Here is a 14884-nt window from a genome sequence, read left to right on the forward strand (position 1 = left end):
AACCAGAACCAGAGACCCCAAACCCCAGACCGACAGTCGCCAGGTAGTCGAGCTGTTGTCCGTCCTTCCCTGTGTCTCCGTGTCGTCTCTCGCTCTCGTTTTGTGAGAGAATCGCACGTCAAAATATTTGCAAAACAATGAAGAAGGTGGAATCCGGGACAGAGCTTCTTGGAACTTGAAGGACAATCCAAGCCAAGGGCCAAGCAAAACAAAAACAAAAACAAAGCAAATGTGAGTGGCAGAGGGAAAAACTGTAGCCAATGGCCGCCAGGTGGGAAGCTGCAGAGGATGTGCAAGGAAAAACTAGAGAAACTATGCCAAAATAAGATATCGTATTACGGACAAATTGCTCACAGCATAATCATCATTAATCGCCCATCGGCCATGGGGGGGGGAAATTCAATATTTATTTTGACAGCCAAACGATCGGAGATCCACTGATCCCCGAACACATTTCCCTTGCGATTGTAATTGCAAGTTAATTAACAATCAAATTCCTGTAAATAAACGAATTCGCTCGAAAAACAGGCTACGCTCTCGCATGAATCATCAGCCTCTCGAGAGATCCTGCAACCTGCTCACAAAATATCGAATTACCACAGCCACATTCCTCCAGTACGCACTTCTCATCGCCAGAGCGCTGAGAGCTGAGAGCGTCGCGCCTGCGCCGACGGCATCGCTGGCAGACTGCGTGGCCCGACGGATCCGATCCGATTCGATGAATACCATGGGAATGGCAGGGGCTCTGGCATTTCAATTGTTTAATTGCGACAGAAGCTCGCGCGTGGGCCTCCTCCTCATACTCGTAGATGTGGACACATGGGGGCGTGAGAAAAGCCCCGCTTGAAAAAACCCGTTGGATGCCAAATTGGCAAGCTGCTGATACGCTCAAACAAAGCTTTCTAATTCCCATTGTTTCGACTCTAGATGCGTCTTGGGCAATAGCTTTAATCTGCGTAATAATATCAAAGCAAAATCTTTTGCATGGCTTTTTGTTTGGTCTCTGCTTTGAAGCATACAATTTCGAATAATTTTTGCGAATTATATTTTGAATTTTCTCAGGTTGCAAACAGCAACAAACAGCTAAAATTTCAGTTAAATCTGTAGAGCGCCAGCTGAGATCCTTCGGAACAGCAAAGATACATCGTAATATCTCTATAAACAGCTCTGAACTTGAACTCGATTACTTCACGGGTGAGGGGGAAAGCTGAAGCTCTGTTTTAGTCCCTGTTCCCTTCTTGCAGCTTTTGTCAACAATTCCCGAAATTTTGCAATTCCGATTCAAATTCCCGTAGCTCTCTAAAATTTGCTGACTGCGCAGCAAGGACTCTCCATCTCTGCCTCCTGCTCCACACACACACATTAATTCGGACAGGACTGACAGACAGACTCGCACACAAACACACTCCGACAGCCCGACAGCGGGCTGTGTAAATGCTAATTTACGCATTTTAATAGTAAAAGTTGTAGGAAAATTTTAATTAGACTGCTTTTTTGGGTCCCCATTGTTAGGAGGATGGCGGGCATGGGACATGGGACAGGGACAGGCCAGCAAATGTCACAGCAGAAACCCAAAGAGAGCTGCACATATTTTTGAATAGTGTCGCAACTGGCAACTCGGACTCAACTCGACTCGACTCGTTTTTGGGACTATAAATTGGCGTCCTTCATCGAAAAAGAGTCCCGTGCTGTGAGCTTCGATCCTTCCCACACACAAAATGGGTTCCGCACACACTCGCAGCTGCGTCACCAACACACACTCACTTCAGCGCACCCACACCAACAAGCATGGCAGTCTGGCTGGAAGTATTCCAGTGAGCTGGAAGTCTCTGTATGAGTGAGAGCAGCGCGGCTAGCTGGTCGGGCCCACCATTGCTGCTCTCCTCTGGCACAGGCAGAGCGCGTCTCGCACATGCGCCATGTTGGTCTCCCGTCGGGCAGGGGAAGTGCGCACTCTAGCCGAACCGTTCGCACTCGCAGCTGTGTGAGCGGTGCAACCAGATGCTCGCCGCGCGACTGAGCCCGCCCCTGACGTTGCCGTTGGATTTACCGTTGCCGGGCAGCGCAGTCGCTGCCAGAGTGCTGTCGCTGCTGTGACTGTTGCTGCTGCTGCTACTTCAGCTGCTACTACTTCTGCTGCTACTGCTGCTGGTGTGGCGCAGTGGCAGTGGCATGTTCTGCCGCCTGCTGCCTGCCGCCTGGCAGCGTTGATGGTTTCAGGTCCTCGCCAGCTCCGTTGCCGTGGCGGTAGCCGATTACCGTTGTGTGTTGGCCGTGCCGCTGAATGCCTTCTAGCCGGGGCCCAACCACCAGGAACGGCAACGGCAACGTTAGCTTTTCACGACGACGACGACGACGACAAAACTCCTGGTGCACATTAAGTCAGGCAACAGTTTAACGTGGAAATTATTGCGAATTTGTTGTGTGTTTTTGCGACAGCGACAGCGACAACGACGCGTGCCACAAATCTCGCAAATCGCCAATCTCGCAGCAATCAAATTTTTTTAGTGCTCGGTCCCCGCATCGTAGGTTCAAGTGAAGTTTAGCGGGACTCTGGGCCGGCATACTAGGCCTCTGGTGCCAAGGAGCCACTGAGTGCCACACGGAGAGAAAGAGAGAGAAATAGAGGGAGAGAGAGAGAGAGAGAGAGAGCGCGCGAAGGCAGAGAGCGAAAAGAGAGCCAGCTGGAGTTCTCGTTTAGGGGAAAGCCCCGAAAATGTTCCATTAAAATAGCAGCACAACAATTGAGGCAGAGCCAGCCAATCGATTAATCGAGGGAAACATAAGCTGCAGCGATGCCGCAGCGTTCGCCCTTTGCCATACAGGAGCTCCTCGGACTGGCCGTGGCGGCAGCGGCAACAACCACAACAGAAACGGTGGCAACCTGCGAGACGCCAACGGATTTGACAACAGCCGCCAGCAGCCAGCCATCGCCAAAAAGTATTTCAACAGCAAGCACAACAGCTGCAGGAGGAGCTGCAACAACCACAGATGCAGGTGGATCAACAACAGCAGCAGCGGCAACAACATCAGTGGCAACATATAATACTGTTGCAGCAGTAGCAACAACAACCACAGCAACAGCGGGCACAGCAAGCGGAACCGGAGGTGGAGCAGTGGGTGACAACATGACATCGGTGATAGATCAGCAGCAGCAGCAGCAACAGCAGCACCACCACTACAGGGAGCACCACCAAATGACCATGGCAGCCGCCTCCCGCATGGCCTACTTCAATGCCCATGCAGCGGTGGCGGCCGCCTTTATGCCCCATCAGCTGGCCGCTGCAGTGCATCAACACCACCACCACAATCAGCCGCATCATCCGCACGGAGGGCATCCACATCCGCATGCGGCTGCAGCTACTGGTGTGCCGCCGCCTCCAATGCCGCACCACCACCCACACCACCACCATCACCACCCGCTGCTACATGCGCAGGGTAAGCCACTGAACCCGATCAACCACCAACCCCCCCTACAACCCAAGCAAGCTTTTGCCCCCGAAAGCGGCAGTTACAATAACAATCAAAGTTTAAGCGCAATTAGCAAACGCAACTGGTTCTGTCACCTGTCACACACAAACGCAGAAAAACGTAAACACACACAGATGTATGTCTGTGTGTGCGGAGAGGTGGCTGAGTGCCGCTTAGTTAGCATAAAAAAGAAATTAATCAGCGGGCCATCGAGAAGCAAATCAGCTTTAGCCCCAATAAGTCTTCCCCCCAGCACCACCACCAGTAGACAGCCTCCAACGGATGGCCAGCACCACTTCACTCCCTCTCATCCGCATCCTCATCCTCTCCAGCCACCTCCGCCACCAGCACTCAAGTTGAGCTGCTAATTGCAATGGCAATTGCTCTGCTCCGGCTGCATGTGTGTGTGTGTGTTAGAGAGCGCGGAGTGGAGTGGTACAGTGGGATGAGAATCGAATAATGAAAGTAATTGTTTATATATCTATAATCATTACACGAGGAGGGCTGCTTTGGGGAGCATAAGCATCCTACCTCGAGTTCTTACGCGACTTCTGCTGTTAAGAAATATATCGATAAAGTTTCGTACATATTAATTTGGATTTATTTACCCATCGGTTCCATTGAAAAATATTCATAAATGTACGACAACATCTTCAAATGTATGTTTGCTGAATAAATAAAGTTCATGGGATGCTTTAAAGGTTATGAACATAAATGCATTATAATTGTATGACATTGTAGCTATATTTTGCAAATTACTCCAAGCAGCTAGAAAGCCCTCCCAATGTTTTTTCCAAGACGAACACCACTGCAGATATATTGCTAGAATTGTATATGCGAATGGATTGCAGCCTGTAGTTATTTAATATCAGCGTTGAGTAATAGTAAATGCTGCTCTCATTGAACTTAATTTATGTGGATTACCCATTGCGCTGGTGCCACTGTAGAGGCGTCTTTGTTCGACGATCAGCACAAGGCAATGACACCTATACACGTAAGGGCCAGAGTCGGGGCTTGAGACGGCTCCGCTGCTGTCGACCTGCTGCTGTCTCTGGGTCTCAAGCTCATTTGCAAGTGGCGGGGCCAACTGCGGAGGCAGCAGCAAGTGGCAATATCACCCAAAGCCGAGTCGATGACAGCAAACCCAGAGACACAAACACAGAAATTGAGAGAAGGAGTAAGAGAAAGAGAAAGAGAGAGAGAGATAGAGACGGAAAAAGATATAGCCGGAGAGTCGGTGACAGACGAAGAATCACTGGCAGAGGCAGGGACAGGAGCAGGGGAAGATAATCTTGCAGATTCAAGTGGCAGCAGCTGTTGTTATTGTTATTCTTATTATAATTAGCGTTGAAATGTCATCGTCATCGTCATCAGCATCTCCAATCTCCATCCCCAGTTCCATCTTCATCTGGTCTGCTCTGATTCACTGTGCCAATTTCCATTTGAAATATTTGAGGGATATCGAACTGGGTTTTCGATTTAAATTTAAATTTACATTTTTCTAAATCCACGAATCCACTTCCGGACCCTTTTTCTGCGTATGGCGGGGGCTTTCTTTTCTGCTGCGACGCTTTGTTGCTGTTTCTGCTTTACTTTAATTATTGTATTTTTATTTTTATTTCGTTTATCGCACATTTCCACCGACTCGTCGTCTTCGCAATTTGCGTTTAATAAATGTGGGAAAGAACTTTGTCGTGTTCGTGAAGCATATTGGCTTATAGGAAGATCATGAACCAGAAAGAATATCATTTGTGGAGAGTTCCATAGATAGATATAATCTTTATAGTAATAGCAATAACTAACTGAGTCCGAAAACTATAGATTCGTAAAATATTTATTTGTTCTATCTATTTTTTGTTGTGCTTTGATCTTGACTTTAAGTTTTGGAATAAAATGTACAACCCATGTAAGACTAGCCAAACTTAATTTGTTACCCATTAGCTCTCAAATTGACCACGTGTAAATCTATTAGACTCATCGCTCTTCGTTTAGGGCATCCCCCATTCGAGGCAATCTGCAGTGGCGCTTTTTGTGGCTAGTTCTGTTATTGCTGTAGCTTTGTGCCTTTTCATTCGCGTCATCGTATTTAATTTTGCATATTGTTGACTCGTTCTGCTCTTTATATAGCAAACAAATTCGGTTCCCTGTTGATTTTTTAACCATTTGCGGGCCCCGTTCGTCAATTAAAAAATCGCATCAAGTTCTCGCATGGCTTTCGGGGGCGGATTTCCTGCCCCAGCCCCAGCCACGGCTAAGGCTAAGCTGTGCGAGGGGCAGCGGGAGGGGCCACGAGGAAGAGAAGGGGAGAGAGTGTGCCCCAAGCAAAAGCTTGTGAAGCTTCCAATTGGCGCCTCACGACGTGGCCATTAAGTGCCTTTGATCTTTTACCAGCGACGACAGACGGAAGGAGAAAACCAAATCGGAAAATTGGTTGCCCCACAACAACAACAACTACAACAGTAACAACGAACAAAGAAAGAAAAAAATAAACCAGAAAGGAAAACGATTTTCTCTGCTTTTCGCCAGCATTTAATTGACAATTTTCACTTTGGTTCTCCTTCTCCTTGTCGCTCGTCCTCGCTTTGTTGTGACAGTCGTTTTGATGTGTTTGCCGACACACCAAAGCACTCACCCACACACACCCACACACTCGCACATGTGTACTTATCTACGTATGTATGTAGATATGTATATATTTGGAAAATTTTGTTATTGCAAATTGATAGCAATAGACTTTCCTTTGCCCACTCAAATGCATATTTTGGCAAATTATTTGTGGCTCGAAATTAACCATTTAGCGGATTGTGTGTGGGCTGCCAAGTCGCCGCCAGATAGCTAGAGATGGTTTAACTCATTCTTCTATATTAATCGATTAGTCGGTCAATTATATTTGCTGTTAGGTTCTTGGGCAATAAATAATGTCCGAATTTTCTTTCTTTGTTGGTGGTATTTAATAGATTCATGATTTTAAATAAAATGGCAGAATAAAAGCAATCAGTTGATGTCTTGGACCCAACATCGCAACATCTCTCAGATAACTCGTGTATTCGATAGTGCAGGAAGTACACTCCCCCAAAGTTTATGGTTATCGAATCGTTAGCTCATATCCGCCGCTCCAGAGCTGCTAATTGCTGCTTGTCAGTGGTGCCATAAAGCGGTTCCAACCGTGACATCGACTGCCCTTTGATATTTGAGCCACTTTGCTAATAGCCCCAGTTGCCTGCCAGTTCGCCTGCCGCTCCGCTCTCCTGCCACATCCACCCATCTCTGTGATGATAAAAATATTCTTAATTGTAGTTTTTCCTCTGGTCTGGTATTCGGACAATGTGTGCGGTCTGTGGTGCCGCCTTATAGACCAGGCCCCGAGCAGACATGCATGGTCTTTTGACTTTGCTTTGATTTTGCGTTGACGTAAATTAGAAAGAAAAAATAAACCACCCAAAAACAACGACATGAGCGGAAAATCGACATGAGAAATGAATGGGAAAAAAAAGAGAAATTGTCGACAAACGCCCTTCATTGAGTGGGGCGGACGACCGCCCGGCGAGTTGAGTGTGCCCCACCCTTCGGTCCACTCTACTCCCGCTCAGTGGCACTCGTGGGCATTGTCTGAGGTGTGAAAATGTTCGATGCCGACACCGACAACGCGGCACGAGTGCAGTTATTGTTTCAGTTGCACTCTAACCTCCGCCTCTCCCCACGGTCCAGTCCTGAGATTCCCCTGCCGCACAGCCCCTATCCCTCCCCAATCCCATGCCCGTTCGCACCCATTCTTTTTTGGGCACTTTGTCACACTTTTTCGCTTTGATTTTTTGCAAATTTAAAAGTCAATTAAAGCAACTTGACGAACGAAGTGCCGAGTGCCACTCAAGGGGTTAATTTGCTGTGCGAGTGAGTCAGTGTGAGAATGAATGAGAGTATCAGTGTGAATGTGCGATTGTCCGAGTGTGAGTGAGTGCAATCCCAGCCGGAGGTTGATTCACAATCAGCGATACACATTGAACGGAATTAGCCGCAATTATTTCTAATTTGTTCGACTGGAACGCCACTGAAACACAAAACACACAAAAATAAAGCATAGAAAATTCATTCACCATAATCACCCGCATATAATAATAATCATAAGAGTCAGCGATAAATAGGCAGAATCGTGGCTCTACATATGTACATATGCAGATACAATTGTATTCATAAGCTAGATTTTGTGCCGCGTCACATGGCAATCAGAGACGGGCAATATTCCGTGCTCCGAAAAGCTCAGCGCTCCACAAACTGCACACCAAACACTTGGGACAGAGGCGTAGAGTCGGAGAATGAAAGCTTTGCAAAGGGGGATAAGGAGTTTCGTTGGCTGCTTCATATTCATATTCATTTCTAAATTTTAGACGAGTTCGGTTATATCCTGCTCTGCTTTTGCTTTCTGATTTCTTTCGTCAATCGACGGTTGCTCTTTTGTCCCCCTCCAACGCCACTGGCCCCACAGTGACACACTCACGCGAAGAGATACAGTCGCAGAGGCTACACTTGAGCGCCGCTGCGCTAATTTTATAACGCAAATAAACACGATTTGGCACTTGAGTTTCCTCGGCTGCCTTCTGCCTGCTTCTTCAGCGGCTCGAAACGGCCTTTCGTATTGGGAGTTAGTGCCTGGAGTCTAAGTTTTGAGTTGGAATTGACTATTCTCAGTCCATTTCGGCCATCAGCTGCTTTCACTGTCTGGAGCGACAATGACTAGAGCGACGGCGCGACTGCTAATTATGCAGTACTGGCCATCTATCTGGCTATTTGGAGTGGCTACTCAGCAGTTTTTTCTCTATTTCTTTTTTGGCTGTAAATTGTTTCATTTATGGGCAGAGCAAACGAACAAAAAATCCAACTGGTACACCTGATCCCATGAAATTCGATGATAGGGGAATGGAGTACATATATTTATGTACCATACGGTACATAGTTCGAAATTGCTATGCAACAAAATTAATCATACAATTAGCTTTTAATCTCATCTATCTGAAGATTGCATATAAATTTACGAAATTTAAAGAAAGAAACTAAGGAAAAAAGTGCATCAGTCCATCAAATTGGAAGAATTAGAGACTTTTATGGAAAATGGAATATGGAATATGGAACCACCGCGCACCGCTTGTCGTCTGAGACCCAGCTCGTCTCGAGTCAAGTATTGTGATTAATAAATACAAATTGGTGGATAAATCGACCTTCCCGTTTTGTTTTTGATTTTAAGTTGCACTAGAGACTGATGGATCATTTAAAGATTTAATCAAAATGCTTAAAAACTTACAAAAATAAACAGATTAAGGCAAATGAAGATGCCCTTTCCACACAATGACCTGAAGGCCTTTATGTACAGATACTCGTAGGCATTTGTCCGTGGTATGTTCTCGCAAACATGTATTCCCATTCATTGAGGCTTTCCAAGCTCGCATTTGTGCCGAAAGAGACACTTCACTTACCCGATGCTGAATTCAAGCTCTTCGGTTCGCATTTGAATATCATTGAACAACTTGTTGGAGGCTTTCCCCGCAGCCCCGTCATCCGTTTGCCGCGAGAAGCACTTTGAGACTCATTCGCTGGACACTGAAGCGGCTACTTTGCATGCGACCGGCCCGAGGCAATTGGGAGCTGTCCGGAGAGGTTGTCCGGATCCGGCGGGAGCTCACGACCCAATACGCTCTGTGTGGTCTGGGTGGGGGCACATCTATGGTTCATGGTCCCCACTTTCCACTCTCCCATCTCCCATCTCCAATCTCCAGTCGATGGTTAGAAACTTGCTCTAAATTCAATTGAAATGCTCCCTGGCTCTGCCTCGGCGATCCCCAAGAGCAGAAGCCCAAACGCAGGCCGTTCGACCCATATCAGCTATTGTTTGGCGTTAATCAGTTTATAATTACTTCGTCACTTGCATTTTTTTTCCCTTTGCTGTAGTTTTTGTTTGTTCCTCGCAATTCTTTAGAGAAGTTTTGCGCAATATCGGATTTCATGAACTCGGAACTCAAACGCAAAAGCAAAAGCAAAAGAAATCGTAATTGGAATTCCTGGTAAAGCTGCTGCGATTGTGCCGAGCCGATCCCCGAACCATAAGCTAATAAATGTAGTTTGATTGTAGACGTTCCTTAACCTCATCATCAACATTATTACGAGCATAGCCATCATCATCATCATACACATGTCCGACAGCGACTCGAGCTAAAGCGGTTGCCCTGCCTCTGCCTCTCTTTCTGCCACTGCTTCTGCTGCTGGTGCTGGAGCTCGAGCTGGTCCCATTGTACTTGGCATCGTTTCTCGAAATGCGTCACCGTAAAACAATTGAGGGAAATGCCAGGGCATGGACAACCCCTTTCGCGGCTCAGCCGCTGAGGCACGGCACACACAAAGACCAGAGCCCAGAGCCCAGAGCCCAGACCGAGACCTCGACACAAAACTGAACCGAAACCGAACGGAGCCGAAACGAGACGGAGCGAACGCCTTGAAACAATGAAACATCGACCAGAAATTAGCGCGGTTGTCTGTCAAATTTGATTTTGCTTTGATATGTCACTCCCCGGAAAGAGGCTGGGGCAGCGGCAGCGGCAGCGGCAGGGTGGCAGCGAGGAGCGCTGGTCTTGACATCGATTTGCATTTCTGAGTGTCTGCCCATATGCACGATAAGTGAACGACAAACGATTATTCGATGCTCCAGGGAGGGGCTCTCGATCTTCTCCTTAGCCCCCCCTCTACAGTTGTGTTTGTCTGTTCTTATGTGCGGGCGTGGGCCTTTGTATGGCTAATAAATGCTGAGAAAATCACAATCACCAGTCGCCCTTGCACAGCGCACAGTGCACACTCTCAGTGAAGGCCCATTTCAAGCCATAGAGGAACCAAAATGATAATACAAATATTTCTTATAGAAATAAAAATAGTTTCAAGCTTTTAAAGTCATACAATTATTTTAATTGAATCAAATGTAAGAGCTCATACGGATACTCAAAGTTTCTTTCTCTCCTTTAGGGTTTCCGCAGCTGAAGAACTTTGCGGCGGGAGCTGGAACATGTTTGCCAGGTAAGCGAAGAGTCAGAGGAAGAGGAATGTGTGGTAGGGACTTTAGGCAGGGTAGAAATTAAGTGGAACCCCTAAAGGTAGGCAATGCGCAGACCATAATGCAGTCCTGGCAGGGGACAAAAGCTTATTCGCTGACCAAACCAAGGACCTCGCATGTACCCCGACCAACAGAGGGCAGCACTACTCTTTCTCCACACATGTATGTATATGCATGTGTATCTGTCTCTTTTTGTGCCTCCTCCTCGGTGTCTACCCTAATTAATGGGCATTCCTGCGCTTAATTTCGAAGCGGTTGCCCCTGAGGCGGGGGCGAGGGCGTGGCCAGGAGTCATGAGGAAAGGGTTTTCGCATGGCAGGCCCATAAATTTCCCAAATTGCTAATAAAATAAACAATTTAGCTAACAAAAAAGCAGACAAAAAAATCCACACACATGTGGCAAGAGCCAGAGAGAGACACAGAGCGAGAGACAAAAGTCAAATAATGAAATTTCATTTTCATTTTGTTGCATTCGCAACGGGCAATAAATATTTTCAACATACGCTTTTATACGCAATTTGCACGCGCATACATCTCCGCATACACACATGCTGCTGCTGTTGCTGCTGCTGCTGCTGCTGGTCCGCAGGACACATGTCCTGTCCTCCGTTTGCTTTAACCCTTTCGACACACACACACACACGCACACTCGCACACAGAAGCGAGCACAAGCCAAAAACAAAGCGAAAGAAATGCGAAGCGCTCACATAAACTTGTCTAATAAGAAACGCTCTGGCAATCGTGGCAAGGGGGATGGATGGATGGATGGATGGATTTGGGATTGTGGATTCGGCAGTCTGGATTCGGGATTCTGGAGATTTTCAAAAGGTGTGTGCAGTGGTGGAGCAGTGTGTGTGGAACGGGCCACCAATGAGTGTGCCAATAAATCTAAATGTCTGTCGAGCGAATGAGAAGAACGTCTGCTGATTGAATACCCTAAAATTGAGGCGAGAAACTATTATATTTCCATTAAAATCAACCGGGAAAGCGCCACTCGACTTGTTTACAACAAATTAAACAGCAAAACTTTTCAATTAACGAAGAAATATTAGCCAAAAAGTATTTAAATGGATTAGTTTTCACTTGTTAATTGATTATGAATTCATGAATTTAATTAATTGTAATAGAGAATGTTATTTGAATGCATATTAACATTTCCAATACATCTTTATCCTTAACCACTTTCGACATTTCCTCAGCATTTCCCTTTTCATCTTGTTGCTGTGGTGGCACTCGTATTGTCTTTCCTACTTAATTGCCTTTTTGTTGATGTTGTGGCTGTTGCTGCTGCTGTTGTTTTTAGTAGTAGGTAGGCCCTTACAAGGCTCTAATCTCTGACTGGGGCCAGCCAGTGGCAATGCGAGTGCAGAGCGGGGGGAACACGAACTTGGCCACTTGGCCGCGCATTCTTTATATTCTGTTTTTATGGGGCGAAGTGCCCTGCTTAAGTCTTCCTTTAGTAGCAGAGCCACTCGACGCCTGCATTCTTCCAGAGTCGGGAACTTGAGGCAACTCAACGGCAGAGCGAGAGCCACCAGCAACAACATTAGATGAAGATGAAGATGGAGATGAAGATGATGATGAAGGGCCTGGCCTGCCTTACTGGTGGCTGGTGGCTGGTGGCAGGCACGTTGGGAGAGCCACTTTTGAGCCATTTGCTGAGAGCAGATTGCAAGACAAGATTACACAAAGGCCAAGACTACGACGGCGAACAGAACAGAACAGAACAGAACAGAATGAGCCGAGACTGACAAGTAGGGCAATTTGCCTTGAATGGTGGCTCCGAGTGGATGCTCGGGCCAGTGGGAGTGTCCCAGAGTCGGGGCCAAAGTGCAGCAGAGGGTGTGGGTGCCAGAGAGCCACCAGCCACCCACATGACATTCTCCCGGAGTCTGCTGCCTGCTGCACTTGTGTCGGCCCATCGTGATGCACTTGTCATGGCTAAGATTTTAATTGGCATTTTTTTTCCCCTTTTTTTCCATTGCGCCACGAATCCTTCCCGAGCGTGTCTAAGTTTTATTTGCTGGCCATGGCGAATGCAATGGCAGCGTCCCCGCTCTCCCACCCTGATCCTAATTGAAACACGTAAGACACGAAAAAAACACACAAACATCCAATGAAAGCCAGCACTGAGGATGATGTTTTTTGTATACCCTTGCACATGGTCTGTTTTGATGAAATGATCCTCCGATTGTGCTCTGATTATGATTATTAAATTATTTTTTAAAGAATAAAAGAATTGTATAAAGAAAAGACGTTCTTTTTAAAATCACAATACCCTCTGCGAGGGTATATCGGCATTCGAATCATCCACTCACTCGCATGAAGATGACATGTGTGAAGCGAAACCAATCGCGATTCACATCGCACCCGTTGACTGAATGTGAATATGTCAACGCCAGTGCAGGGGTGGCCAAAGGATGGCAAGGGTGGATGTGGATGGACGGACAACCTGTCCGCCAAAACGGAGAATGAATTCGAGGAAAGAATCAGCAACAGAAATATGATCCGTTGATGGAGTTGTCACTGTTTTCAGCCACACAAAACTAAAGGAATGCCCAAAATGAATGCTAAATGATGAATGAATTAACCAGAATGGAATCGAGAATAAGACACAGGAATCGTGTTGTAAGGAATAAATAGAAAATATATGTGGAAAAACTAAAATTAATGTGTTACTAGACGGAAGCCCAATGGCTCCACGCCTTCACTCCACTCCAAGTGGTTGATCGAGTTCCAGGAGAGTTCCATTCAATGATCAATCTCCACCTCTGCATGGCTCTCTCCTCTTCGCCTGTGCTCTCTCTCTCTCTCTCTCTCCCTCTGTGACTTTGTGTCTCTATTTCTTTCCCATGTTATTTCCTGCACATCGTTACCGCGTCGAGATTGCACCCACAAAGAGGGCCCACAAAAAGTGAAAGAGCAAAAAGTTTAGTGCAAAAATTGCGACGCTCTTGTTGCTTTTCTTGTTGTTGTTGTCATCATTGCAGTTGTTGTTGTTGTTGCTATCTTTGTTGAAGTTGTTGTTGTTGTTTTGGTTGCTGATGCAGCTTTCGTTTTGTTTGCTGTTGGCGCAAAGCGCTTTGCACTTAAAGTTCGTTGAGTTCGCTTGGGTCGGTGAAGCGGAAAGGTGGCCTAAAGTGGGTGCGAAGTTGGCTAAAAAAGAGCTGGAATGGGGAGAGAGTGTGGGCGACAGAGAGAAAGGGTTATGCGGTGGTGGTCGCTACCGTGGCGGGGGCCCGGGCAATATGGCAACAGCAATCACGTTAACCAACTTTGACACAAAGCTGACTAAAATGCTGTACCCAGAGAGGGGGGGGGGGGGGGGGGGGGGGCATTAGGCCACCAGGTGACGGTATGGGGGTCGTGGTAGTGTGGCAGCATAACAATGGACTCGATTGAGATGGGGCAGTGGCAGGGGCAGGGGCAGCAGTAGAAGACGAAGTCACACGACAAGCAAGGAATCTAATTAACAATTTTCCATTGAGTGCGCAAATTACGGCCAACAGGAGCGGAACGAGCGGAGGGAACGTGGGGGCCATGGGTAGATTGAGGGAGGACAGAGGGACTGAAGGCTGTCCTGCCAAAGAGAGAAGAAGACAGACACCGAGACAGAGACAGAGAAAGCGAAAGCTAGAGAGCGAGACAGACAAGAGCAATTAGACAGGAACAAACGCTGGACAATGTCGGAGACCCGTTGTCAAAGCGAATTTCGTGAATAAATTCCAGACGAAGTCGCTTGAAGGACATCCACAGACAATCCGACTGACAGACTGCCCAACCGACCAACCGACCGACCGAATGAAGCATCAGGGAAAGTGGAACCACTAAAAGGAATCGTTAAGCAAGGAATAAAACTGTCAAGGAATATTCAAACAGAGCGACTCAGAAATACTTTAATTTATGTTTCCACCCATAAATTAATGATTTATTTTAAACAGGATGCGCCGCCAAATTGTGCAGTGAAAGGACGACCAAACGTATAGAAAGCTGAGTGTGGGAATAATATAACTCCTGGAATATGTCATATTTTTACCCCTACGATCTTTATTTACTCTGCCACTTATTAGGTGTCCAAGTGCCCTTTTTTGGCATGTGTTTAAATAAAGTTTCGTTGGGGAGGGAAGAGCGTTCTCTGTCAGACATCAATCAAAGCTATTAATTGAAGCATTTACTGTCCCCACTTGCTGTGTTCCTCCGCCCATTCCGTTGCTCCCCGCGTTTTTTCCCCCCCCTGTACGAATTATTTTCTGCGTTTTCTATTTTCTGTTTGATTCCTCAAGCAAATAATTCAATTTAATTTCTAATTAGTACGAAAAAAGC

General features: G+C 46.7%; 1 protein-coding gene across 2 annotated transcripts in view; it reads left to right on the forward strand.

Annotated features, from left to right (window-relative positions):
- Positions 1 to 2196: 2196 nt before the first annotated feature.
- The window catches only part of LOC117581470 (homeotic protein ocelliless), a 37521-nt gene continuing 24833 nt past the window's right edge, over positions 2197 to 14884 (forward strand). For both annotated transcript variants that reach the window (XM_034268706.1, XM_034268707.1), the window contains exons 1-2: positions 2197 to 3438; positions 10474 to 10524. In XM_034268706.1, the coding sequence (XP_034124597.1) occupies positions 2796 to 3438; positions 10474 to 10524 (694 nt within the window). In that variant the 5' untranslated portion in view covers positions 2197 to 2795. The remainder of the gene's footprint in view (positions 3439 to 10473; positions 10525 to 14884) is intronic.

The sequence above is a fragment of the Drosophila guanche genome, unplaced genomic scaffold (genome assembly GCF_900245975.1).
Source record: "Drosophila guanche unplaced genomic scaffold, DGUA_6, whole genome shotgun sequence".
NCBI lineage: Eukaryota > Metazoa > Arthropoda > Insecta > Diptera > Drosophilidae > Drosophila > Drosophila guanche.